This window comes from Ammodytes marinus (assembly GCF_949987685.1).
Source record: "Ammodytes marinus genome assembly, chromosome: 8".
Lineage (NCBI taxonomy): Eukaryota > Metazoa > Chordata > Actinopteri > Uranoscopiformes > Ammodytidae > Ammodytes > Ammodytes marinus.
Window position 1 is genome coordinate 16,263,265 of NC_137212.1, and position 27,267 is coordinate 16,290,531.

The 27,267-nt window shown below is 39.9% G+C and overlaps 1 protein-coding gene across 1 annotated transcript; it reads right to left on the reverse strand.

Annotated features, from left to right (window-relative positions):
- Window positions 1-376: 376 nt before the first annotated feature.
- LOC307254406 (guanine nucleotide-binding protein subunit beta-4) lies at window positions 377-22,788 on the reverse strand. The gene is made up of 10 exons (XM_080032794.1): window positions 22,592-22,788; window positions 17,000-17,228; window positions 16,713-16,751; window positions 16,221-16,327; window positions 12,584-12,647; window positions 8,558-8,720; window positions 7,937-8,003; window positions 7,293-7,494; window positions 5,560-5,776; window positions 377-5,203 (listed from the first exon to the last, which is right to left on the reverse strand). The coding sequence occupies exons 2-10, from the start codon at window positions 17,054-17,056 to the stop codon at window positions 5,097-5,099; spliced, it is 1,023 nt and encodes a 340-aa protein (XP_079888920.1). The 5' UTR covers window positions 17,057-17,228; window positions 22,592-22,788; the 3' UTR covers window positions 377-5,096.
- Window positions 22,789-27,267: the final 4,479 nt, after the last annotated feature.

Genomic DNA, 27,267 nt, shown 5'->3' on the forward strand with positions numbered 1-27,267 from the left:
GTGGAAATGACATTTGTTGAAGTTATCTACTGGGCCCACATTAACTTCTCAAGCATGTAAAATCCTACTAAAAGTAGGCTAATTGAGAAACCGTGTTAAGCCTTGTTCACACTATAGGCGACAAACTTGATTTAACATTATCTGTGGATATTTAAAACGAGGGGAACTTTTGATGGCAAAGCTGTCAGTTACCTTTCTTTTTTGGAGCAAGACTGTGCGCGTTTGCCAGAGAGAGAGACTGAAAACTACAACCCTGACTTAAAGGGGTTATTGGGGTTTCATATGGTTACAGTATGTTTGTTTCTACCAAGTTGTGTGGCTTGTATGATGTCATACAATACGTAGTATTCACGGTGTTCTTAAAAATAGGCTTCCCTCCTGAGGGCTATGGAAAGCCAGGAGTGCCACGCTCCCTGAGCCGGGCGGCGCCGATTACAGGGCCATGCTGCCAGCCAGGCGAGAAGTGTAAACGGTTTCACCTGTTAACATGGGAACCTTATTAAAAAGAGGGACACCTATAGTTTGAACAAGGCGTGAGGGTCCCAAAATAAAATATTTAATTTTATATTTTTTTGACTTACACGATACGCCATAATACGCTTTGGTTTCACAACATGAATGTTTATTTGATAAATGAAAAGGCACAGAGGTCCATGAGGTCATGGGACTGCTTGGACTCACTCAATCATATTTTACAGGTTTGACTTTCAGATTTTCTACAGGGGCCCTGTGTTTGAGGTCATACTACCTAGATATTGCCCCCCTCAGGCAAAATAAGTAACTACTGTTTCAACTCTTATTTGCACCATGCAGGCAGTGATTGTTAACAGCAGCTTGTTCCTTTGTATTAGCCTCTGCCTATTTTCTTTTGTTCCACCTATTTAAACACATGTGACACATATAAACCTTAACCATTAAAGTGCAAATACTGTATCCAGTTGTAAAAGGAAAATCAGTTTGGATTTGGATTCTTGGTTAAAAGCTTTTTATTGATTACAATAACTCATGGCAACATATCAGTATCACCAAGCCACTGTACAATACAAAAAAAAGGTCTGGTGTGAAAAAGACTATAAAAATTATTCAATAACAAATGATTATAATTCCACACGATAGCACTGTAAGAGAATCATGATGGCACCGAGTCCCTGGTCTTTACTGGCTTGAAACATAAAACAATAAATAAAAATAAAAACATTACAAATGTCATAACAATAGGTTGTAGAGTCAAAGGGCAGTGCATTATCTTTGCGATGGTGCTGTGGTGCTGATCATGTGACACAAACCAATTCTAGTGGTGATGGTGGTGTCATTTAATTTTTTTCCATCCTTATTTGAATGTTTATCACTTAAACTAATTTATCATATTCAGATGCTTTAAATTGGAGGGGTCTTGAAACAGCAGTCGACTGCCTGAACATTTGCTCTTTGAAGTTATGTTGGCACATGTTAAGTGATGACTTGCATTGGTCGCCCAAAAAAAATTAAATAAAAATACTGCAAAACCAAAGTCTCATGTGAGCTCTGTTTCTTCAGACAATAATGTAAATGCATCAGCTCAACAGCTCCGTATCTGGAGGAGACTTCAGGTAAAATACAACATGAATGTGAGATTAAATGTAGTCAAGCACCTTTTTGAATAAGTCTACTGCACTACTTAGATGAGTGAACAGCACAGGCACGTAGAAGTGTTATTAGTCCAGGTTCCAGCTCCTAATACCGCTGAATTACACAGAGCCAATAAATGGTTTGCTTGCTGATTAGCCATACCCTTCCTGCTGTTAAAGGCTGTGGTGTATATATTTTTTTCTTTTTACAATTTTTTTTCAACACAGCTTAATGAAATGAAATGAATGAATAAAAGAACAGAGTGGGGGAAATTTAAATAACTGGAGAGTTAAGAGAAGATACCGCTTTTAAGGCTTCCCGCTAGCTTAGCTTAGCACAAAGAATGGAAATAATAAGAGAGTAATTGCTAACCTGGCTCTGTCAAAACCTGGTACAACAAAAAAAAAACACTTGACTAGAGCTTACTAATTAACATTGAATGTCTCATTAATTTAAAATGTACAAGAACCAAAGAGTAGAAATAATATTTTGGCAGCCAAGTGCCGGACCAGTAACGACCTTCAGCCAAGAAATAGTGCAACAAATTGTTGTTTTTAACACTTTGGTCAGAGCCAGGCTAGAAGTTTCAGTCTCTGTGCTAAGCTAAACTAACAGGCTGCTGTTTGTAGCCTAGTATTTATCACACAAACATGAGATTGGTAGCGATTTACATGTTTTAACCACCAGAGAAATTAAAAAAGAAAAGGAAATCAAACCATGTCTTTAAAAATGTGCTTTAAAAGAAACTACCTGTTTGAACCGACAACAGATTGGGTATAAAAATCAGATACTGGTATGACTTTTAATGAATGGATACGGAGAAGGCTGGCACTTGAGTACAGTGAGCTAACTTGTTTTCTTCTGTCACAATGACTAGTTTTTCAGTTCACAGCTCAGGGTCTGTGGATAACATTGGCACAAATGAGGAAGTAACACTTAGATATATATGTCATCCACATACATCAGCAAATCACCCCCCACCCTAACCCCAACATCCCCTCCTTCCCTCACACACACACCTCAACACTGATATGCAATACATATCACATCCTACACACCTTAAAAGTTATGCCTCAGGCTAAAAACTAATAACTGTCATTTTCTAACATTTGCTCAAAATGGATTCATTAATGCAAAGCCAGGTTAGAAGCAGCTAAAACATTGATGGAAAGAAAGAAAAAAGGTTCACTCGAATCACTATGATAAAAAGGGGTTTCATTGACAGCTGATTGAACCTAAATAAATACTACAAACTGTACGGTATAAGTAGAAAGCAGAATAGTATAAAAAAGTGAAGTAAAACACTTTAAGAAGCAGTATGAAGCTGCATGTGGTCACGTGGTGTTTTTCTTGTAAGCATGCTTTTTTAGTGTTCACTAGAATCAGAATGTGCTTCAATTGGGAAAAAAAGAAAAGTAATTGGCAATCTTTCTTATTGATCAGTGTGTAAAAAGAGGAGAACATTACTGTAGTCGAAGCTAGTCATTTCCTTCTATTATGAATGGTATCGTAAGGCAGAATGGAGACACTGAATGTGCCGCATCTCGCAGGAGCACATAACCCTCATGGGTCAATGTCTTGTATTTAGAGATAGGCACCTGAGACAGCTGATGAATAGGTCCAACTCACAAACATGTGTATTAGTTTTTCTTAAAATAATTAAGCCGTTTAGAACGAAACAAAACGATGGAAGATATGTGGTGAGAAAAAAAAAATAAAATCAGGTCACATGTGCTCGATCGTTTACATGTACACAGTCTGTGATTGCATTTCTAGCTCTCTACTAAGTGTACATTTCTATCTACCGAGTGTACTCTTCTCTCCACTAGCAATATTTAACAGTTCATAACATGTGTTTGGTGAGGAAAAAGAACAAATGGCTGTAAGTGTTAAACCCTTCAAAAAGAAATATCTTTCATTTTTTCTCCTTTTTTACAGGCTTGTGGTGGCACTGGTGTGATTTTAAAGCAGACTAACATGCAGTCACTCAGTTCACACCTTGCTGACGACAAAATAAGGACTTGATCCTTCATTTAGAAAAAAAAGGAAGAGAAAAATGACATTGCAACATCTTTCTACCCCTCTTTCTGTTACATATTTTTTTCTAGTCGTCAGAGGCCGCTGACAGAGTCAATAGCGTCCTTTATGGTCCCTTTAATATCTTCACATGACGACACAACCATCTACCGGTTCATCCGTGCAGGGGCCTCAGTGCCAGTACAGGCTCCCAGGTAGATAATGGCATCCGCTTGGGGAGAACATGTCAGTTTTTGCGAGGGCCCTTCTCTCCATCAGTGTCATTTGTACGGGGCGACTTGAGATGCTAGTCACAACTTTCATGGAAATATTCTATAGGCCACAGGATACATAGGACCATTATGGGTTATTAATAATATCACACATCTTTTGATTTTCAAGGAATGGACGTTGTCCTTCGATATTCAGCACTCGGTGATTTGAAAACCAAAATCCATGCGGAGTGGAGGCCAAGGCAGGGCCCTGGTAAAATAAAGTGTTTCTATCTTAGCCTAAAATTCACCTATTTCTACTTTGAAGCTGAATCTTGTTAAAAAAAAACTTAGGAATCCCAGGGGGTTGTGTTGAGAAAAATAATTAAAATGCAATCATTCTAATGAACGCAATATTTGTACATACAGGATGCAAGGGTTATGCCCACTTCATGTAACCATAATACATACACGCACATATAAAAAAACGAGGAGCAAGTTTAGCTGGGCCAAATTTTTTTTTTTGCTGGATGAGTGATCAGCAAGTACTAGAATATTTAAGGAAAGAAAAGGAGACCTTTTAGGTTAAATTATGTGACCAAATTATCTGACACGCAATCTGATTACTCACGCAGGTTGAAATAAGTGTTTCTGGCAGTATGTTTTGTAGTTATGTGAATATGTACATTTGAAATAAAACATAAAACCCCCAAATCATAAAAAAATAAACTCAAGGGCGGGCAATTAACTACAAAAATATATACATACACATTATATATGCATATATGATGCATATATACACACATAATGCTATACATATATACTGTCTTTATATACATTTACATATTACACATTAACACTCATCTTGTTTGTTGTTAGTCGTGGTAACAGACTATCATTTCTAGGGAATTCTTATAAAGGCGAAATTTCCTACTTTGCTCCTTCAGTTTTTCAAAACCCATCTCCGATTTTATTTTTGATTGGACAACTCTAGTGAAAGGGTTCTTATTTTTGTTTCCATTTGATACCTGGGTGAAAAAAAAAGACATCACTTGGAAAGGTCAAAATAATTGGTACTTTCTCAGAGTTGGGCTGGTTGCCAGCAGAGGGGAGGGGCGATGAGTCAAGATGATTTTCGGCTGACACAGTGTGCACCCCCGCAGGTCCAGCCCAGCAGACGAGTTGGGATATGTAGGGTGGGGGAGTTTTCAGGGAGGAAGTTGGCGGGCAGTGATTGAGTACAACAGGAAAGATGTTTGTTTAGTTCCAGATCCGGAGGAAACTGTCCCAGGAGCCGGTGGCGACAGCCATGCCGTCGTCTGTCACTCCTAAGCAGCTCACTCTGTTGTCGTGGCCCGCTAGCACACCTTGAGGTCAAAGGAAGAAAACCAAGGTCAAAGGTCGGTTGCAAAAAAACTGCAACCCAAAACCAAAGACAAGATCCATTTTAACATAAGATCCTTAATAACCCACTTTCTCTCGTCTTAAAAAAAAGGGCGTTATCCTCAAACGTCTTGTTTCATTCGACCAACAGTCCGAAACACCAAAATAATCTACTTACTGTATGCAGGTTAACAATAAAACATCAAATGTAAAACGCTTATCTTGATTTCAGCCACTTTCATATGGTGTATAATATTACTTTATAAACCAAGATAATATACCTCAGCCGTCACCTATAATGAAAATGTTTTTACTTCACCAGATATCACTTGTTGCTTACCTGCACGCTCCCCTTTCAAAGTGTCCCAGACGTTGCAGTTGAAGTCATCGTAGCCGGCCAGAAGCAGTCGGCCACTCTTGGAGAAAGCCACAGAGGTGATGCCGCAGATGATGTTGTCGTGGCTGTACATCATCAGCTCCTGGTCAGCACGCAGGTCAAATAGCCTGCAGGTGGCGTCATCTGAGCCTGTGCCAAAGGCATTCCCATTGGGGAAAAACTGAAGGAGGGAAAAAAAAAAAAAAAAAAAAAAGTATCGAGGACAGAGATTAAATCATCAGAGTCAATATTTCATTTTTTCATTTCATTTAACTTTTATTTATCCTCAAGAGACCAATTGAGGGGTGACCCTCATTTTCAATGACGTCGAGTTCAAACAAATTCAAAGGAAAAACAACAATACATTAACAATATTCAACGCAAATACATCAAATACACAACAACAGGTGAAGAGAAAAACAATTGAAACAGTTACACAGTGGTGAAATTAAGTGGTAGCAATTAAAATTAAATGGGTGAGAGTACAATATAGCCTAATTAAAACAGTTACAGGTAGAGTTTGGCAGATTTAAAATAGTTTGTTTAAATTGGTTAAAGGATATGAAGTTATTTAGTTTAATTTGTTGCTGTAAGTTGTTCCAGGAGTCAGGGGCACTGAAGCTAAAAGCTGTCTTTCCTAGCTCAGACCGGGCTTGTGGGACATAAAGCATAAGCATGTCAGTGGAGCGGGTCTGATAAAGCCCATCTGAGATTTGCAGCAATTCAGTTAAATAACGAGGAAGCTTCCCGGTCAAGGCTTTGTAAATTAAAATATGCCAATGTGCGTCACGTCTCTCTTTAAGGGAGGACCACCCAACCTTTTCATATAAAAGACAATGGTGTGTGTCATAAGCATCTCCTGTGATGAACCTTAAAGCAGAGTGAAAAACAGAGTCCAGGAGTTTAAGACATGAATGTGATGCATGCCGGTAAACCACATCACCGTAATCAAGGACAGACATGAAAACTGCTTCAATAATCCTTTTCCTACTAAATAAAGGGAAGGTGGTTTTGTTCCTATAAAAATAGCCAATTTTTTGTCGTAGTCGACGAACAAGATAAGTGCATACATGTATGAACCTTCTGATGGCTTTGCACAGGAATGATATATTTTATATTTCTAAATTCAACATTCTCTGGATGGTCAGAACAAGCAACACTAGATTCCAAAGAGGTATCAAGTCGTCATCAGTAGTACAAGATCTGTTAATAATTTTTGTATTCAAATAAACAGTTGTTTATTTCTTTACGGCGCATTGGCATCTTTGAGCAAAATACCCCCGGGGCAGGGACCACCTTGACTAAGACATTTTCTGGGGGAAACACTGTATATTGTTGCACCACTAAATCAATAATGCCCAGACACTGCGGAGAATAAAGTAAGATGTCTTCCTACCTTCATGCTTATTTTCCATAGAGCCCTCGGCCCCGCCCTTTCCTCTGCTTCTCTCTCCCTTTCACTCGTGCGGGCTGTAAGCTACAGGTGCAGCTCGGTGCAGCTCACCGAGCTGCACCTGTAGCTTACAGCCCGCACGGGTGAAAGGGCATTATAGAAGTGCGATTAATCTGCGTTAATTTTTTTAATCGCGTAAATTTTTCTGTGATTAATTAATCGAAATTAACGCGTTAATTTGACAGCCCTAGTTAATACTTTACACTCTTCCTTTCTGCAGTGTGTGTGCAGTTTCAGTACTCACGGTGACAGCGTTAATGTCGGACACGTGGCCAGTGAAGGATTGCCTGCACATGCCATCGCGGATGTCCCAAAGCTTGGAGGTTGCATCACAGGCTCCTGACACAAAGGTCTTGAAGTCCGGGCTGAGAGACAAACTCATCACATCGCCTGTGTGGCCACTGAAGGAGGTGGCCAGCTGGCCGGTCTCTATGTCCCACAATGCACTGCAAGAAATATGGTAGTTCAGTATACAGAACAGGAGTCCTGTGTGTGTAAGGGACAATAGATGCTTTTACAAAAAAATGCCAAATCACACTATTAATGTACGAAGACTTTTCTGAATTTTGAAGATTATCACAATTCTTAAAAGGGCTTTATCAATATGTATCTTTAATCCCCAAAGTAGAATATTGAAACTGCATGGCTGACAGTGCCTGGTCTGCCTGTATTTTTGTTAAATCCACTCAAAGTGCGTTCCACAGCACCAACATGAGTGTAAGATAGTGACTGTAAGAGGATGGATATTGGAGGATAACTTTTCACATTTTAATATTATCTGGAGGAGCAACTTCAGTCTACTGTGTAGCACGGAAACAAACACGTCTATCACATAAAAGAGCCTGATTCTTTAAGCAGGGCAGGTAGGAGCAGAGGGTTGTCGCTCACCAGGTTGTGTCTCCTGAGCTGGTCAGTATTTGGTTGTCATCCAGGAAACGACAGCAGGACAAGTAACCTGGAGATACACAGAGGTTCAACATGAGATAAGGAGAGAGATCCGCCCTGCCTCGACAGTACACATGGGCAGGTCACTGAACTCTCTACTCATATAGACTGAATGTTTCTAATCCCTCTTCACAAATCAAAATGTTGCCTTTTGTAAATTTTAACCAGGAGTGATCTTTTTTCCTGTAACGGGGAACACCTGTGGCTCTTAATTAGGTTGTGCCCAGGTAACAAGGCCCACCCTGTGATATGTAATGAAAGTTGAACAATAGGCTATTTGCTTATATACACACTCTAAAAGAAAAGGGGGAGATTTGCACCATGTGACAGTGTACAATACACTAGTGAAATTGCACGTCAGTCTTTACATAATATTAGTAATACAACATTGGGGAAATGTGTGTCAGAGGTATTGGACAAATCATAGATGCTGGAGTGCGCAGCCTGCAATGTTAGCTAGTACAGAAGTAACAAGCAAGAGGCTGAAGGTGAGTTGTTCTATTAAATCCAGCGAAACGACGGCAAATTGTGTCAGCAGTATTTCCTGGCTGCCCATATTCCTACCTGTGTGTCCGGGTAGCTCTCGGGTTACGCGCACGTTGCCCTCGCGGGTCTTGAGGCTGTAGATGGAGCAGATGTTGTCCAGGCCGCCACAGGCCACATAGTTTCCAGAGGGGGCGTAGGCGCATGTCATCACCCAGGAAGAGCGCAGCGGGATGGCGTGCATCTGAGGACCAAGAGAGTCACAAGTCAATTGTTTACTAAATACTATAAAATAAGGTATTGATGAGCTTCAAGGTTAAAGGCTATGAAGGAATGGTCTTTCAATCCAAAAACATTGGTATGTGCAGTATCTCCATACAGTTCAGGTTCAGATATTATTAAAAAAAAATACATAAAAGGAAAAGGGGAACTGTAACTTACGTTTTTAAAATTATTAAATTATTTTTGGGTAATACATTTATAAAATGTGAGTAGAATCCATCTTAAAACCTTGCTTACTCACAAAACTCAGAATGTGCTTACGCAAAGACATTGACCAATGTCTTTGCGTAAGTTGACCAACAAGCTGAGTACAATATCAAGATTGGCACAGTATTTATAGTCTTTGTAAAGCAGTCATTACCTGTCGGCCTATATGTACTGTATATAAAATATGTTTTGAGAAGTGAAATATGGGATTATAGCCTAAACCAGAGAATGGTTTATGTCCCGTGAGACACATTTCCAACAACACCAGAATAGTTCTAGGGTGAAATGCATGTAATCATTGCCAAAATCATAACATGATTTTATCTAATGAAAGAATATGCATTTTTTTTCCAACATTGTATTTATTGATTTTTAACAATTTTGCGCATAGTGTGAGCAAAGTCTTACACATTAATCAGCAAGTTTATACCATACATTAGCACCAAGATGTAGGACATCACAAAAAAGATATACAAAAAATAATAATATCACAAATACAACAAGCAAAATAAAATTAAAATTTAATTAAATAACGTGAGACCCCTCAAGACAGCTAACAAACAAAACCAAAAGTATATAAAATACAAACAATAAGTCCACTGAAATGTCTAATGTTGCGGTCGGGGAATACAAGTGATATTACATTACAGTCCAGTGTTCATCTTATAGTCATGTGAGCGTTGCAGAGGGCAATTTATTCATCCCCAGGTTCTTCTATCATATGTGCTATGTCTGTCCTAATCAGAAAACTTATAAACGGACCCTATATGTTATTAAAGAAAGTCTCCTTGCCCTTGATAATGTACGGTATTTTTTTTAAGGGCAGAGTTGTACATAACTCACTGATCCATTTATTCAAACTTGCCCACTTTTTTCCATGACAGAGCAATTATTCTTTTTGCCAACAATATACCAATTTCAGAAAATATGCGGTGTCCTTTCCTAATATTATACTTTTCTGGATATCGGCAGAGTAAGAAAGGTTTGGCATCTAAAGGTATTTGTATTGGAAGAATATCCTGGATACACCTCCTCACAGCCTCCCAAAACTTTTTAACTTCATCACATTGCCAAAGACAATGAAAAAGTGTACCCTTTTCCTTCTCACACTTGATACAGATATCAGGAACATCACTGTTGTATTTATTGAGTTTTTCTGGGGTGATGTAAGTTCTCATGAGTCAATTGTACTGCAGTAATTTAAGACGAGTGTTGATTGTGCTTATATGCTCTCTCCCAGTCGAAATATGCAGTTTTAAGTTATATTTGTTGGCCTTAACTTTGTACAAAGCTACTTTTCCCCCACCATCTAAAATATATTTGCTCTCCCGCTGCCACACACATGGACACACGTCCTGACTATAGGCTATTAGAAGCTCTATAAGATTCAATAGCCCCTTTTACACAGCCAGTGAAAGCCGGGAATATGCCGGCCTTTCGGCCCTCCGCCCTGCTGTATAAATGCGACAGTTGCGGAACGAGGGAAGAAAGGTGCGAGTGATCGTTCCGGGAATTTTACTACCTCGGGGGGTAGTAAGATTCCCGACACGATCAGTTCCGCCTCTCTGTTTAAATGCTCCAGCTTGTTGTTGCGGAACAGGGGGGCATTTGACGTTCCATAGTCTACGTTCTAAACATGCGACCATGTTAGCAGTTGAAGGACGTGTGTTTAACATTAACCACGGCGGCCTGATGTCCCGTAAAAATCACCAAATAAAAGGAACGGTGTATAATCTAGCTGATCATAAGGTCCGTTGCTCAATCCAAACCCCCGCGCTTCATTTTGCAGAGTGTATGAGTCTATTTCTGCCCAGGAGAAGTTGTACAATGGGAAAGCGAACGATAAAGTATAGCGAACGGGTCACTTGCTAGAAATAAAGACCGACAAACTGAAGCAGGAGCCCGACGCGCAGCGGAGGGCTCTTGTTCAGCTTGAAGGTCGACCTAGTAACGGGGGAATAGTCTGCTCGCCCCGCTAGACTGTCTGCTTCAGCTGACTGAAGGCTCCGGCTCAGCTGTTAGCCACAGAGCTACTGTTTTGCTAACACATTCCGCTGCCGCTATTATTATCCTAAGTCTGAGCGTATATCCACACTTTATTTCTGTCTACAGTAACGTGACTTCACACACTGTGTGTATGTGTATGTTTATGTCTGATTGGCAGATCGCTGCCCTCACAAAGAGACTCGCTCACAACCAACCTGTGTCACACACACACACACACACGCACACACACACGCACACACACACACACACACACACGCACACACACACACGTGAAGCGGTCGGATTGATTTAGTCAGTTTGGTTAACTGTCCCAGTGATGTTGGACTCAGCGCGTAGCGAGATCAACTGGCACATCGTGGGGACAGTAAAATACGGCCCTCTTACTGCAAGCTCCAGCACTCATCTGCTCTCAATTCAGTGTTGTTGTTGTAAAGCAGCTGACAGGCGCGGCGCTAAATGTTTACGTCACACCTGACGCTGTTTACAAGCACCTCTTTCATTCCGGAACGCTGTGTAAAAGGAGCTACTGATGCGCCAGCAGGCCGGCGTTGCTTGGTTCTGTGTAAATAACACAGAAGCAAGCAAAGCCGGCATATTGGAGTGATGTTGTTCCGTCAATATGCCGCAATCTCTGTGTAAAAGGGGCTAATAGCTGATTCCCCAAGTCGGGAAAGCCTTGCGGGAGCTCTATGCATGGGTGAAAGTTAACGTGGGAATACGGACACTTTTACGCATAGAATCTTTCTATATAAATACTAGGGCTGTCAAAATTAACGCATTAACGCAGGGTGATTAATTTATGGAATTAATTAGTTAATTTTTTAAACGCATGTGCAGAATGATCTGCCCCGTGCATCCCACCCGCTCTGCACAACAGTCACTCTAACGTTGTGGCTGACCTAGGATCAGTAGCTGCGCACGGCCAAACATAGTAGCACGCTAGCCCATGTTTTGGCGCACACACACACACACACACACACTTGAATTCAGGAACACAAAACCTATGGATTCACCAAATAAATGCTATTATATAGCCTATATTTACTCAAAATTATAGCAAAAAGACAAATTGAATGATGGTGTGGTAGGCCTATGTTTTAGTTTGATTATAATTTATTTTCAGTTTTAACACCATCATTTGGATTTTCAACGAATAAAAAAAAAATGTAGGTGTACATATCCACCTTCTGTCATTTATCTTTCCGTTTCTAAAACAATATACACAGAAAAATCAAATTTTTCCGGCATATTTCGAATGGTAGAATTAATCGTGATTAATCCACAGCACCTTGTGATTAATCTGTGACTCATTTTAAATCGTTTGACAGCCCTAATAAATACTAAAGTTTTCGGTGAAAAATGCTTTGCACATTTCACTCCTGTTGACGCAAGGTTTTGTTGCGCAACAACCATTATAAATGACTATTTAAGTGTTTTGAAAACTGCCCATTAAACAGATTTTTCTTTAAATATTTATAGAAAATATACAGGCAACCATAAAGTTGCCATTTGGATGGTGGTTTGTGGAAGTTCCTGACATATTTACTGGAATTCAATGTAGCAGTTCTAATACAATTGACACATTGTGTCACTGTTGATCAATGATCTCACCTTGTTGGTTGTGTAGCTGTCCCAGATGATAAGCTTTCCATCTTGCGAGGCACTGACAAGTAACCTAGAAAGATAAGAACAGCAGCGTGAGACTAGGTCGATCCATTGGAAAAGAAAAACCCTGCATAATCTCAGAGGGTACATGCACCTGGATCATTACTAAAAGCAATGAGAGCCAGCCCCCTTGCAGACTTCTGTGCTAGACTATCTGAATGAGTATGAAGCGCTCTGTCAAATAGCATTCAGCGTGAGCTCCCTACTCCTCTCTCCCCTTTTCCTCCTCGCATCCTAGTGGAAGCCGCCTCATCCAGTGAGGCCACTTTTACATGTCCTCCATTTAATATTCATTACCGCAGTTATAATAACGTCCCTACTGTCGGGCTGGAGGTGGAAGCCTGAGGGGTTGGGGAAGCACTAGAAAGAAGCTGAGGTGAAGCAGAAAGAAGGGAACATTTTGAAATAGAGACAGTCGGTATTCAGTGAGTTTTAGGTGGTGCAGATATACAAACAGCTGGAACCCCTCCCTCCCATCCTGACTGGGTGTTTCTATCTCTCCAGGGACAGGAAATGATATCACGGTGCTATGCTACAATCAAGAGGAGAGCCATCACGCTCAAATGTCAGTGGCTGTATACAAAATAAACAGTGGCCTCCTGCAGGGTCACCCAGAGGGTGCTAGGCACACACGCACTTAACAGAACAATCAGGATTATAAGGCCTATGCATCATCAGCTGCAAGTGATCTTTATTCGTCTTTGAACAAACAGTGAGATTCATACACAGGTTTTAGTGGGGGGAAAAGTGAAAAGAAATTTGCCTAAGCATGGCTACACCCTTTTCCAGTTAATTTCCTATGGTTATGATCAGAGCATTGCATGCAATAGTATTGTAGGGCTGCAACAACGAATCGATAAAAATCGATTGCTAAAAGCGTTGGCAACTAATTTGCTCATAGATTTGTTTAGTTGCGCGATTAATACGTCACTCGTAGGCACTGTTTACAGCCAGCCGCCAACAGGTTCATGCACACCCACAGCGCATGTACAATAGTTGAGCGAATTAGCGGTGCGGGGAAAGCTATAGTGTGAGCGACCACAGCTTGTGTTTGTCATATCTTAACACTGGATTGTAGGCCTATATAAAAGTGTTATACCTTCACTGTCTTTGGGTTAAAAGACGGTGTGCAGACGGGCTCGGCACCGCGTGCATCAACTTTCATTCAAAGCAGCGGTAGTAATCACACAACCGGACGGTGTAGAAAGTCCCGTCAGTTAAAAATAGTAATCCAGTTTTTAAATCCATGTTAAAATCGGTAGGATATAGAGCTAGTTAGCTATAAAAAAAGTAGCATACAGTGTCAAATGAGATGGGTTCGGGTCAGCTCTGTAATGTGATTGATGTGTTCAAATGCAAAAAAAAAATATATATATATATTTTGGCGAAAAACTTGTTTTCCCATCAATATAAAATAGATAGTAAAGATGGAATTATGACCTGTTTAACGTCCTATTTTGAGCTATGGTCACCTTATTAGCAATTAAAGCAATAATACAAGTTCTATTTCAAGAAAATAATAGAAAAGTATCATTAGTTGTATCAATAAAGACTCGGATCGTTAAGAAGTCTCAATTGACATCAATAAAAATGCACGATCTCCTGTCATCCGAGAGAAATTAAGATGTTTAATTTATTTTTAACCGTTAATTTTACCGGTTAGAGATCTTATCGGTTAACCATGGACATCCCTTATATCCTGTATATATATATATATGCACATTTATATCATACATTGTATGTTTTTTTGTGTCATCCCAGTAATGTTTTATTATTATTTTTTATCATTTAATATTACTTTTAATAGTTCTGGGACGTTGGAGCAATAACCTGGTGTTTTTACACTTCAGTCTGCACTGTGAAATTGAAGTAACGTTCAGTTTTTGAATAAAGATGCGGCAATTACAAAAATTAAGTTTTCGCTTCGGGGTCAACCTGACAAATTCAGTTCTACTTGGGGCCCAATTATATAACACTTCGACAAATTGAAGAATCTTTCGGCAGACTTGTAGCTCAGGACCTTTATCAACCAGGTTATTTTTGGGGTATAAAATGCAAAAGTTTCATTTATATACTGCACGTATTACATGTACATTGTATTATATATACATTGTATTGTTGTACTTTTTTTCATTCTCGGAATAAAAACACTATGCTACAAAAGATGCGGCAATTACAAATGTTTTATTTTTTATCCGATTCATCGATTAATTGAAAAAATAGTCGACGATTAATCGATTATTAAAATAATCGTTAGTTGCAGCCCTATAGTATTGGGAAAAATTAAATCTAGACTGATAGTTCTTGTTACTCTTAATTGCAGCAAACAGTTAAAAAAGCAGTTCGTAAGTTCAGTACAGTTTTTCAACCTTAAGGCATGCATCCACAGTAGCAGTCCAATCTGGACACAGATGGAAATGTACTATGGTTAATTTTGAATCATAATAGCATACGGAAAACTGTCAAAAAAGGTTCACACAAACTGCATTTTTAAAAGGAAATATTAAATAAGCTGTGGTGGCTGCCTGTCTCTGTGCCCAGCGAACATCATTAATGTGCTCATAGTGAGGGAGTTAAACAGTGCAAGCATTTCAGACGGATACACAGTAGTAGTGGAGGTGGCAGTAGTGACAGTCAAATATGGTGGGATTAGTCATATTAGTAGAGTAGTAGTAGTGGTAACAATAGTAGTGGTACTGGTAGTAGTATAGCCCCACACCTGGGACTGCCGTCACTGCCCCAGTGCATTGCATTGGGAGACAGATGGACAGAGAGAAAGATAAAGAGTGACACAGACATATTAAACACAGAGAATAGTTTAATAACAGTGATACAAGCCATTTGGGAAGCCTACAAAGAAAAAAAAAAAATGTTTAAGTTATTATACCAATGTACATTTGCAGTGAGATTCCCAGTAATTTGTGACTGATATGAGCAATTTAATCCATTTCCCAATACAGGGATTAAGCAAACAGACAAGTGATTTGCACTGTGGCTGTAGGTGTGTCCACCTGCAAACTGTCAGCCCTTTGTGGCACTTCATTGCCTATTTCTCCCTGGCATACTCTAGATCTACAGTAATAACTGTAGTGTTAACACTGTTAGTCACAGTCTGAGGATCAACAGTCTGCTTGAGGTGACAGAACACCGGCTCCTTCAAAGTTGATAAACTTCTAATAAAATGAACAAAGAAGAATTGGGCTAAATAGTGCTGATTATTATTAGCACCCCACTGTGCTTTTCAAGCTGTTTGCATTCATGTGAAATACAGAGCAGATATAATTCAGCTCTAGTCTAGTGTGATCAGGGATTTAGATAAATATCAAAAAGGGACTGTTTTGAATGGAAACGACAACAGAAGAAAACACAAAACCTACACCACAGCATCAAATTAATATTAATAGACTGACGCACCTCTGTAAAGCCTCAATAAAATGTTCAGAATCGGAAAAAAGTCAATGTTATCAACAACAAAAAAAACAAGCCAAAAAACTAAATTTAAAAAAACAGTGCAACAATTTTTTTTGTTTGAAATCCTGCTTTTCCTGCTAATACATTGTGTTGTGACTAAAATAACTACTACCTTGAGTCGCTCCCCCAGTGCATTGCATAGATCTTGGCCAGGTGACCCCTCAGAGTGCGTCGCGTCCGCATCTGTATCCGACCCACTGAGTCCAGACCAGCTGTGATCTGCCAAAACACAGGAAGAAGCGTCAGCAAGTCCCCCCACACACACACACACACACCACTGGACAGTGGACTCTAGCTGAGGCAGCAAAAACACACCAACATCACTTAACAATGGACAATGTAAAATAAGAGTAGAGCAAATATTGGTTTGTCTGTGAAATATTTATATGGACTCAGTGAATTTTTTTTAACAAACTGACACGGCTGAGCAAGATTCCCACTGTCTATTTTAACACTTCCAGCCACTGACTTACACTGAAGGCAGTGAGTAGATTTGTTACAACAGTAGGTAATAGGCTGGTCCGCAGGTATTCATACACAAGACTGTCTAATGTAGCTTCAGAATTGTCCAAATGCTACAACTCCTTTTTATTGTACAACTTACCTGTGACAAAGTGGAGTCACTGCAGGCTTTTCTGGCATCCTGAAATACAAAAAAAAACCTTAATGAACATGTCGATCCGCAACAAAATTTTACTTTATTCAGTTGCTGCATACTATAACACAACACATGATTACAGGACAGAAAAATACTGAAACAATAGAAAGATTTATTCTGAATAAGTAAATATGTACCATAACTTATTGCCAATCACAGAATCCAAACATCTTAGAGGTCACAGAATAATTGCAAAACAACAACAGTCACGTGCACATATAGTGTAGCCGTACCCGGATCTGATTGCGTAGTTGCTCGGCTTCCTGCCGCAACTGTTCCAGCTCGCTCATTGTCCCACTGTGGTGTGTACAGGCCACACTCTGCTCCAAACACTGACTGGGCTGGGAAAACTCACGTGCCTACAAGCACACCCACACACACACACACACACACACACACTGACTCACCCCCCCACACACACACACTCTCGCACACAGCCACACACACTATACCAGCTGACACCTGCAAGACAGAGAGACAGAAATACTATGAGTTCATCAGGCAGACGGAGAGTAAAGGATGGGAACTTCCATCAGACAAATGCAGGTTTCCTGTATGGGTTCATACCAAAGGAGGGTGTTATAAAGGGTGGGGCTGGGTGGAGGCCTGGAGGGTGGCCTGGCTCTTCAAACACCCCCAGTCTGGTTCAAAAGGCCATCAGAGCCAGGCTGACCTTTCCCATCTCAATCAGCCTTTTGTGTTGTTGCATTGCGCTGTTTGCTCAGCCTGCCCCGAAGATCCCCTAACTCGTGTGTGTGTGTCTGTATGTGCTTTTGTGTGTGTGTGTGCGCACACACACACACACACACACTTGTACACACACACTTGTACATCTATTTTTGGGAGAACCAATTTCAGTTTTAGACCTAAGGATTGTAGAATTTTTTTGAAAGTGAGGTTTTCATTGTGCAGACAACACTTTAAAATTGGACTATTTAAATGTTAAAAAGGTAACTTATTATGCAAAATTTACTTTTTCATGTTTTTTTCAACATTAATGTGCGTCCCCAGTGTGTTAAGACTCAAGACTCCCAAAGCCAAAGTATGATAAAAAACAACATACTCTCTTTTTCTCCAACTCCTCCTTTCTGAAAACCTGTGTTCAAAAACCCCAGCCTGATCTCTTTACCGTTATAATGGCATAAGGGGAGGAGCCACACCCCTTTCACAACCATCCTAACTTAGCACTTCCTCCACCTGTGATAAGCACATCCCCAGATACCCCTGAATCTAACTGGCAGTTAGATTCAAACCAGCAGGTAGATTCAGGCTCAATCAGAGCAGACCGGGCTTTTCAGAAGGTGAGGTCATAAAGGAGCGTTACAGACAGACTTATACAGTATATTATATAATTTTTTTTATACACTACATCTTGAAAACAAATGACCAATTTTGAACATGAAGAGCATTATATCTAACCCTACATTTTGCACAGTTGTGATGTCACAGTGATGTCACAACTGTGCAAAATGTAGGGTTAGATTTAAACTAGCAAAAACACTCTGCCTTTTCTCAGGCTAGGATGAACCGATTTCTAAAATGTTTGCACATTTATACTACATAGGATCTCAGAGTTCCATACACCTTCATATTCCCACTGGTGAAGTAGGCCTTTAACTATAGGCTACATTAACTCTATAATAGTGAAAATAGCGTGACGTGCGATCTTTAACACTAAAGAGGACAGGTTTGAGGAGTTGGTGATGTCTGTGGAAAGGTTTTGGAACGTTTTGTTTGGAAAGTTGGGTGCATTGAATGAGGAAGTAACACCAGGCTGTGTCGGTCTGCTGTGTGTCCCGTTCGTAAATACATGTTTTGGGCGCAGTGGCCAATCAAATCAGACGGAGGCGGGGTTTATCAGGAGACTACTTCAGTGCGCGCATGTATTCGCCGCCAGCATGATATTAATATGATAACTTTTACATATTTGGTCCAAAAAAACTTCAAAATCAAGGATGCACACCTTCGTGCCGTGCACAAGCAATATCCGGAAGCTCAGGCCGATCTGACAAAAACTCAGAGAGATATGCGAGCCACATGAGCACACACAGACAGACAGACATTTCTTGCTTTATAGATAGATGTATACATTATGTGAGAAGAATATATTCAAATGTGTGTCTAGTATTACATATGGAGCATCTGTTTGTGCATGCGTGCGTACTTGTGTGTATGCATGTGCGAGTTGCCACTTCCTATACCTTAGGGAGCCTGATTGTGGGTCACAAAGCACTTACACTCCTCAGAAATGTTTAGACCGCGCCCCCCAGCCTGTTTAACAGTCTGCTGTCCAGAAATCTAACCCTCTGAGATTCCATTTTCAGTTCCATTTTCTATAATTCAGCAATTAGACCTAGTCCAGCCCTTCCTCTCAGCAGAAAATCACGTTGCAGGAGATTGTTTGTGCTTTATCTTGTCTTTCCACCAAGAGATTAAACCTCATCATTTTACAGAAAGCAAAACATGAACTACCGGTAAGAAATTGATTTGATGTTCATGCTGCTAAGGTTATCTTTTGAAGCTACTCTTTAAGAATCCTGTTCGACTTGGTTTTTGGCAAATATTGTATCTGTACTTTGCTAACACAAGAGGGGACGTCGCCTTGGACTGAATCTTGTCCCCGCCAACGAGGTCTTTGACAGTAATGAGGCATCAGGGACGGCTTCAGCTGCCCGGGAGTGACGTCAGTCTCTCCTCCGGCTGACGTAACTCCCTGAAGAGAGGCTCTCAGCATCAGCTCGACTGGGATGTGTACTGCTGGTCCAGAACTGCCATTGATCAATTACACTGTATGCCTCTGAAAGCTGCCACATCACAACCGATACAAAACCTTTTACACTCAACTAAATATTTCTAATCAATGTTTTCTGTCTGAGACTTGTGTCATCAAAGGCACACTAGAGATATGAGGACATTAACGCAGGTATTATGGAAGATAAAGATGAAAAATGGTGTTGTGGTGCTCTCCATTCAGTTTGGATAAAACTGACATATCTAAATTGTAGGCATGCCATGGCACTGGCAGTGATGTGTGAAACTGACACATGATTTGTCTCTTTTTCCACACGTGAATACTAAATATTAGTCATTTAGAAACCAAAACAGGCCAATCATTACTGTTGTAGTAAGTAACCACATATCTACCGCAGCCAAGAGAATCTGTCACACACATAAATGGTCCCTACGAAAAAGACTTGATAAAGTTTTTCTTTAGCAAATTATAGTGATAAACCTCAGTGAGCAGTCATGTTTGTGCGTGCGTGCGTGCGTGTCTGTTCCAGTCGTGTGACTGAAGAAATTCAGCCAGGTCAACGCAGGCCCAGAGCATGGCACAGTATCACGGGCGACAAAGGCAGAGCTGTTGGAGCTGCCTATTGTTAATACGTGGCTGCCAACTTCAGTAGATAGTGCTGCTTGGCACCACAGGGTTTCTGAGTGTGTCCACGAGAAGCTATAATGGTTACAGTCCTTCTGACACTAACTAACTCACTAGTTAGCCAGAAATAATCACCTTCATCACTTGATAATTGCATTGTGTCAATTTAGAAAACAAAATACACTAAACATCTGTGCTCTGTCAATATGTTGTTGGCTGCTGTTGCGTCATAATTGAGGTTCCAACTGCCATCCAGGGTAACAACAATGGCTGTAAACACTATTCTGTTCATAAGATGTGACTTGCACACTTTCACTTTGTTAGCACTCAGAGAGAGAGAGAGAGAGAGAGAGAGACAGAGAGAGTGATGCACAGAGAGATCTCCTTAACTTCTCGATAGTAATGTCCTTGTCAGTCCCAAGTCCCTATGCTCTCGGTTTCCAATAATGGAGAATGGGCACAATATATTTGTTATTTATATTTGTTAATGGAGCTTGGTCACAATATTTCTGTGCCGTCAGTGCATGTCCCTGTTGACTCAGTGACAGTTCATGTTGAGCAGGAAATACACACAAGTCAAAACATCACAATGCTCATCAGAATAATTTGTATTTAGCTAAAATGTGTCAACATGACCATCCCTCCTCCTTCTTTTTTCTTTAAATTTTAAGGATTGACTTTCAAAATACACTGAAGAGAATACAAAATGTATGCATGTTATTTACATATAGATACTCATCTTGCTTGAACATTTCACTGCTTCAGACCAGCTCTGTGTTTGAATTAAATTATTGGATCCCTTGCCATTTCTGTCAGGGACTATTTCAGGAGGAGCCATGAGAAGGAAACTCATCAGGGTTTGGTGTGTGAAAGGGAAAACTGGATGCAGGCAGCAGGGCCGCTCCACCAGGTGTAAACTTGTTCTGGAAACCAACTGACTATTCCAAACATCTGGGGAATGGAGGAAATACTTGGCGAGATTCCAGTAAGCTAAGAGGCCACATTTCTTCCTTCTCGTCAGCTGCTTCATATTATTCCTTGTGTCATTAATTGACTGCAAATAAAAACAATACTGCTTGGAGAATATCTGGTATGGAAGATAAATATCCAATTCTGAGAATGAGAATGTATTATATTTATCTTTTAATTATGCAGAACTGACAGGAACACAGTGGACGAATGGACGAACTGTATAACCTCAGGTTTTACCCCACCTACACCAGAATTACATATAATGAAGTCACACAATTCCCAATCAAAACTACGAGAAGACAAATAGATAAGGTCTGTGAGAGAACACAACTGTAGTGGCATCCATAATCTGAAGTGAACCAAGATTTCTGTTCTTGCCATGTCCACAGTTTAATTTTTCTGCAGGCAGCTAATGATTATTTTCTTTTTCGATACATCCGTTGGTCTTTATTTAATGTACCACTTTTTAGTCGAAGACAAATGCCTGTCAAAATGTCTAAAAAACCAAAAGTGACATTTGCTGCTAGTTGTGTCTGAGTAACAGTCCAAACCCCACCTATATATTCAATCTACAATGCTATGGCACAGTAAGAAACCCTTACTTTAGAGTTTTTCTTGGTATAAGATATTTGACATCTTTTCATCTTATTTTTATTTTCTGTCATCAACTGATCAATAAATTGGCTGATAGAGCTGTTATTTATCTTTTTATCTAAATGCAAAAAAAAAATGCTTACACCTGTAGGAAGGTAGGCTATTAGCACGCCAAAAGTGAACAGAAGATTGATGACAGGCATACATGTTTAACTTTTACAAACTGTGACTTCAACTGTCGTGATTTATACGCACACACTGACTGTCAACAACGGCCAAGACAGGAAACCATCAGCTAGGCTACATAAAACGGAGACACAGAGACTGAGATGAAATCACCATCTGTTGACCCTCCTTTTGAAATGATCTGAGCCGAGATACATTTTCTGATACGAGCAAGACATTGCACGAGCCGCGCGCTCCGTCAAGCTACCAGTTGCCACTCGGTTGAGACTGGCAATGTATATTTAATGGAAAAGAGGGAGAGGAGGAGGGAAAAAAAAGAGGTATGCACTATGTCGTGCAACCACAAATGAGCAAACTAATGTATGCAATGGGAACAGATGAATATGTGCCGACTAGTGAAAGGTTTTACCCGTTGTAGTTCCGCCTGAGAATCACTTGACAGCCTGTTGAGAGGCCGCGGTTTGCATAGCAGTGTATTTTCAGCAGTGGAAATCTTGGCTTGGAGGAGAAAGACAGCACTGAGGCAATAGTAGCCTCCGAGAACAGTTATGCCAAGAGCTATATTTCTGCCCAGAACTCCAAGCTAAACGACATGTCACCCTCTTCGTAAAAAAAAATATACAACCGCCGTAAACGAAGCAGGAAATAACCTAAAATCCAACAAAATAGCAAGACAACACTAGGCTACACGTCCTACCTGAAGCAGGCTTTTTTTGGAGGGGTCTGTCCGTCCTTCCAAATCCGAGTCACACCGAGACGTCTTTTTTTTACACGACAACCATGGCCCCAGCTGTGAGAGAAAGTCGCCAAGAGAGACGTGTTAATTTTAAGACAATTTAATCGGTTTAAAGGGGCAGAAGCGTGCGCGACTAGGGTCGGATTATACTATAAAATAAAATCACCAAGCAAGCTAATCACCACACCCATGAAAGTGGGAACATGGCAACAGCCTACGCTGAGGGGTCCATGTCGATGAAAAAATTGATACATTTTTATTTTCTAACCAGTTTAAAAAGTAATAAAATACCAGTCACTTACTAAATAGTTTTTATGTTTAAGCCAGTAATCTAAAACAATCTGTTTTCATATTTTCTCCAGCTCGTGGGAAATGTCTGAAATGGGTTATGTCCCCTATGGGAAGAATGGTTCCGTCCGTCAGCCCCCTCAACAAAAATGAACCGAATGGGATACAGGAAACAAATATTAGACATGTAAAACCTGTAGTATCATAGTAGTGACTCAAATAGACTTCACCTCTTGGTTTGGAAAATACTCTTTTTGGTCAAAAACACAACCCTTTAATTTGCCCATATGCCAAACGGAATGATCCAGGAGATTCAAAAAGTAGGCTAGGCTACAGTATTTTTGAGTTTACTTTATGAATGTAGGCCTATAACCTATTTCCAATTGTGACTTTACTTTACAGCTTGTGAACATTAGTATCATGAACATGATTTTTTAATTTTTTTTTGGTTTACTTAGTAGGCCTAGGTAAAAACAGCAAAGTGCAAACGACTTAGATAGATAGATAGATAGATAGATAGATAGATAGATAGATAGATAGATAGATAGATAGATAGATAGATAGATAGATAGATAGATAGATAGATAGATAGATAGATAGATAGATAGATAGATAGATAGATAGATAGATAGATAGATAGATAGATATTGTATTTATTACAAATAAAATGGCATAGGCCTATGTTGAATATCTTTGATAGGCCCCAAATATCTTTGATCTTTCAGATCTTTGAAGAAAAAACACTAGGGCTCTATGAAATTGTGAAGGGCATTGTCAATTATCAACAGAATGATTGGAAGTGAAGCTTAACATGCTTAGAAATGCTCCGAAATCACTTGAACGAGAATAATAATCACCAACCGTTTTGATAAATATTCACCTTTAAAGTAATTTTTTGTAAGCAAGATATCCCTTATTCCAGTTTCCCAAGTGTAAAATACAGTATTTTTTACAAAACATCTGAAGTATTTTACCATGGGCTACTGATGGGCTTAAAAAAAATTGAAGGCCATGATTATAGTATTGTACAAAGAACTATACAATTTACTACTGACATTTTTTTTACATTATTTACAGTATGTCCAGAGACAAGAATACAAAACAGTTAAGATAATTTTTGCTCTTTCAACCGAAAAATTTAAATGTAGAGTGTAAGGTTTGGATAGTGCCAGGGGACAGCTGTGCCAAGTCTCACCCAGGCACACCGCGGTTGGCCTGCAGTGGGCTCATTGAAAAGGATCTCTCTCCATTAGGACAGGATGAATTTTTAATGGAGCCAATGAAAGGGAGCAGTGGGATAGGCTTTTCCATATCTCTGCACGAGCCATAATCGATGGAGGGAAGATGAAAGTTGCCCAACCCTTGGTTTCCTTTCGGAGTTGCATGGGGTCAGATTAAGTCTAATTGAATTCACACACACAGCAGTAGTTTAGGTGTGTCAGACCAATTTTCCATCTAAACATATCATGAGGATTAGAATAAGCATGATAGCAGAAACATATGTTCTGTTTATCATTTTCATTAGTGCAGCCTGTCACTAAAATATGATATATTATACAATACAATATGTGTAAATAATATGTGACCTGGACAGTTGTTCTTTAAATGAGAAACTGTTCATTCAGCCCTCTATTTTAGCCTTCAATTCATAGCATGTAGCTGAATATTATCCCTTACGATGTAGAGAAATGGGATGACACCGATCAAATCATCACAGACAAATAGTACATCTTCACAATATTCATGGCGTCTTAATACTTAAAGGAATACTTCACCCATACGGAACCGGCGTTCTATCATTATAAAATCGCTATTATAATATAACGAATTAGGTTTTTCTTCCCTCAGTCTTTCCTCAGTCTTCCCTTGGCCCCGCTGTCCTGTTAATCCTAACCCTACATTTTTACTAGTGTGATGTCACACTAGTAAAATGTAGAGTTAGAAAGTGAGACCATAAAACACTCTTTCTGCCTTTTCTCAGGCTAGGATGAACCGATTTAAAAAATGTTGCACATTTATACTACATAGGATCTCAGAGTTCAATACGCCTTCATATTCCCACCAGTGAAGTAGGTATTTAAGTATATGGCATGGTGGATGTATGACTATACACTAAATAATTGTTTAAACTACACAAGAAGCAGTACAATATTCTACTTTCTCTGGTAAGCAAAAAGACAGAATTCCTTAGCCAGCTGAGAATCAGAGTCAAGGCCTCTAAAAGCACATCCTTGGCCAATCAGGTCCCTTGGCCCCATTGCTTGGCAACCACAAGGAGACACTGACACTGTTAAAATAGCACATCAATAGCCTGGTGCCTGAAAATAAAACAAAGACACATGTTGGAGAGGCTATAAATAGCTTCCTTGATTCTGGAACAGGTATCGTGTACAGTAACTCGACTGTATTGTTGCGTTTGAAGGACACATTTTTGCATATATGCAAATTCCGCGTGGCTTGGGCATAAGTAACGGAGCTCAAAGCAAAGTAACAGCCAGACAGTTGAATGAAATCATTTGAATGTGAGGTCGGTTTTAGGGCTTAGGAGGGATAACAAGAGCTGACCACACAGTATCCCTTAACTATGTAAAAAAATAACAACCAGTTCGGTGTACAAAGACAGCAAGTCTCTTCATCCTACTGTTTGCCATCTGATGTTTGCATACATAGCAAATAACAGCCTCTGCTGCAATAACATATTTAAATGTACTATAACAATAATCAATAAGGGGCATTGGTAAGTTTGCATGCCAGAGGGGATTTAGGCGTTCATGAATTACTATGATGGGTTTTTCAATGTATCTATTATTCGGCCTGAATAAACCTCAAAAGAATTTTATCCCAGTCGTTGAATAGCATTTTGGAAATTTCAACGGGGAGAGCCTGAAACATAAACAAAATTCTAGGAATAATATTCATCTTGATGGATTTATTCTTTGAGTCAAACTCATAAAAGCGTTAGAATTCCATCTTAATATGTCAGATTTGTTTTTTATGCTAATTCCTTTGATACTGTTTGGTATTTGATCTTTTTATATTATCTCATAATTACATCCACATATTGCATGCTTTATCCAGTCTTAACATTGTATCTCCACCACCACAATATCACATTGTTAAAAGGGGTCGTGCACATTTCTCTTTTGTGTAACGGAAGAGTAGAAGCCCAAAAATAGATCTGTCATGTCCAATTCAGTTTCGCAGGACTGCTCAAAAATGAGCCCAATACGTGGGTGATCAAATCAAGTGGAGATAATGGGACGTCAATCTGAAGCAAGCTCTCAATGCCTATTTTTATCTGCATGTTAACCCTTTTTTTGCCCACATGTGGCGATGTGCCCCGGATGACCTCCGGGTAATACTTCCACTGTATCAAAGGCAATTAAAAGGTGTAGCAACAGTCGAACCTTAAAAGGCTCTATCAGGGCCGTCTTATCCACCAGACATCTCCCGGGGAGGCTGGCCGTTGCCAGGGTAACCTTCACAAATGGCAACTGACGTCAAGAAGGTAGGAGAAATACCAGGGAGAGCCAGAGCTGCTATGCATAATGGATTATTGAAAAAGGGCCCTCTTGAAGAGTGCAAAGTGACTTAAAATATGCGTGCCTTGCCGGGCTCTCCACCACGTCTCTCTCTATTTCTCCCTCTCTCTCCCTCTCTATGCGATAAGGAAAATAGATGTTGACAGTTTCAGGGTTTTACTAGCTGACTGGCACAACCTGGGTTTGGAAGGCCCTGTTGGAATGATCCATCTTGAGTCCAACACTGCTGATGAACTATCTCTTCAAGCAACACATAATGGTCTTTTTTTATTTCTCTTTTAACCCAGACTGAATCATTTTAATGCCATTTGAAAATGTGAGTATTCATGTTCAATAGGCTTGTGTGTGTTATGCTGTGTCTAAAAAGCACAGCTGAACGTCTGCAATGTCTGCAAAAGGCAAAACAACATATCACGGCTGTAATTAAATCAGTATGTATGGCTGTACCTGTACTGCATCGCACCCAATCTAAAATAAATAAATAAAATTATATAAAGAGAGATCTGGCACATGAGCTAATACCAACCCCAGCAGATCCTTAAGTTGGTTGGTAACATAACAAAACACCCACGGTGACATTCACACTTCTAGGTTCTCAGAAGTGATCACTTCAGATCAAGTCCAGAGTGTAACTACCAGCATTGTACTCTGTCCCTGTGTCAGGTTCTTGTCTAATCTCCATTATGTGTCTGGCCCATGAGAGACAGTCACAGTGGCAGCTTGGTGAAGAGTCCTCATCGTTTTTGTGATAATGCCTTTCGGGTTGTGTTGGAGTCACACAATGTAGACACCAATTGTGGAGTCAGC

Bases quoted from the DNA above. Each gene is read 5' to 3' on its own strand.
- LOC307254406 (XM_080032794.1), bottom strand. From the start codon at position 17,056: ATGAGCGAGCTGGAACAGTTGCGGCAGGAAGCCGAGCAACTACGCAAT. The intron at 16,328-16,712 runs GTAAGTTGTACA...GTGTTTTGGCAG, and splicing joins GTGACTCCACTTTGTCACAG to ATCACAGCTGGTCTGGACTC. The intron at 5,777-7,292 runs GTGAGTACTGAA...TCCCTCCTTCAG, and splicing joins CCGACATTAACGCTGTCACC to TTTTTCCCCAATGGGAATGC.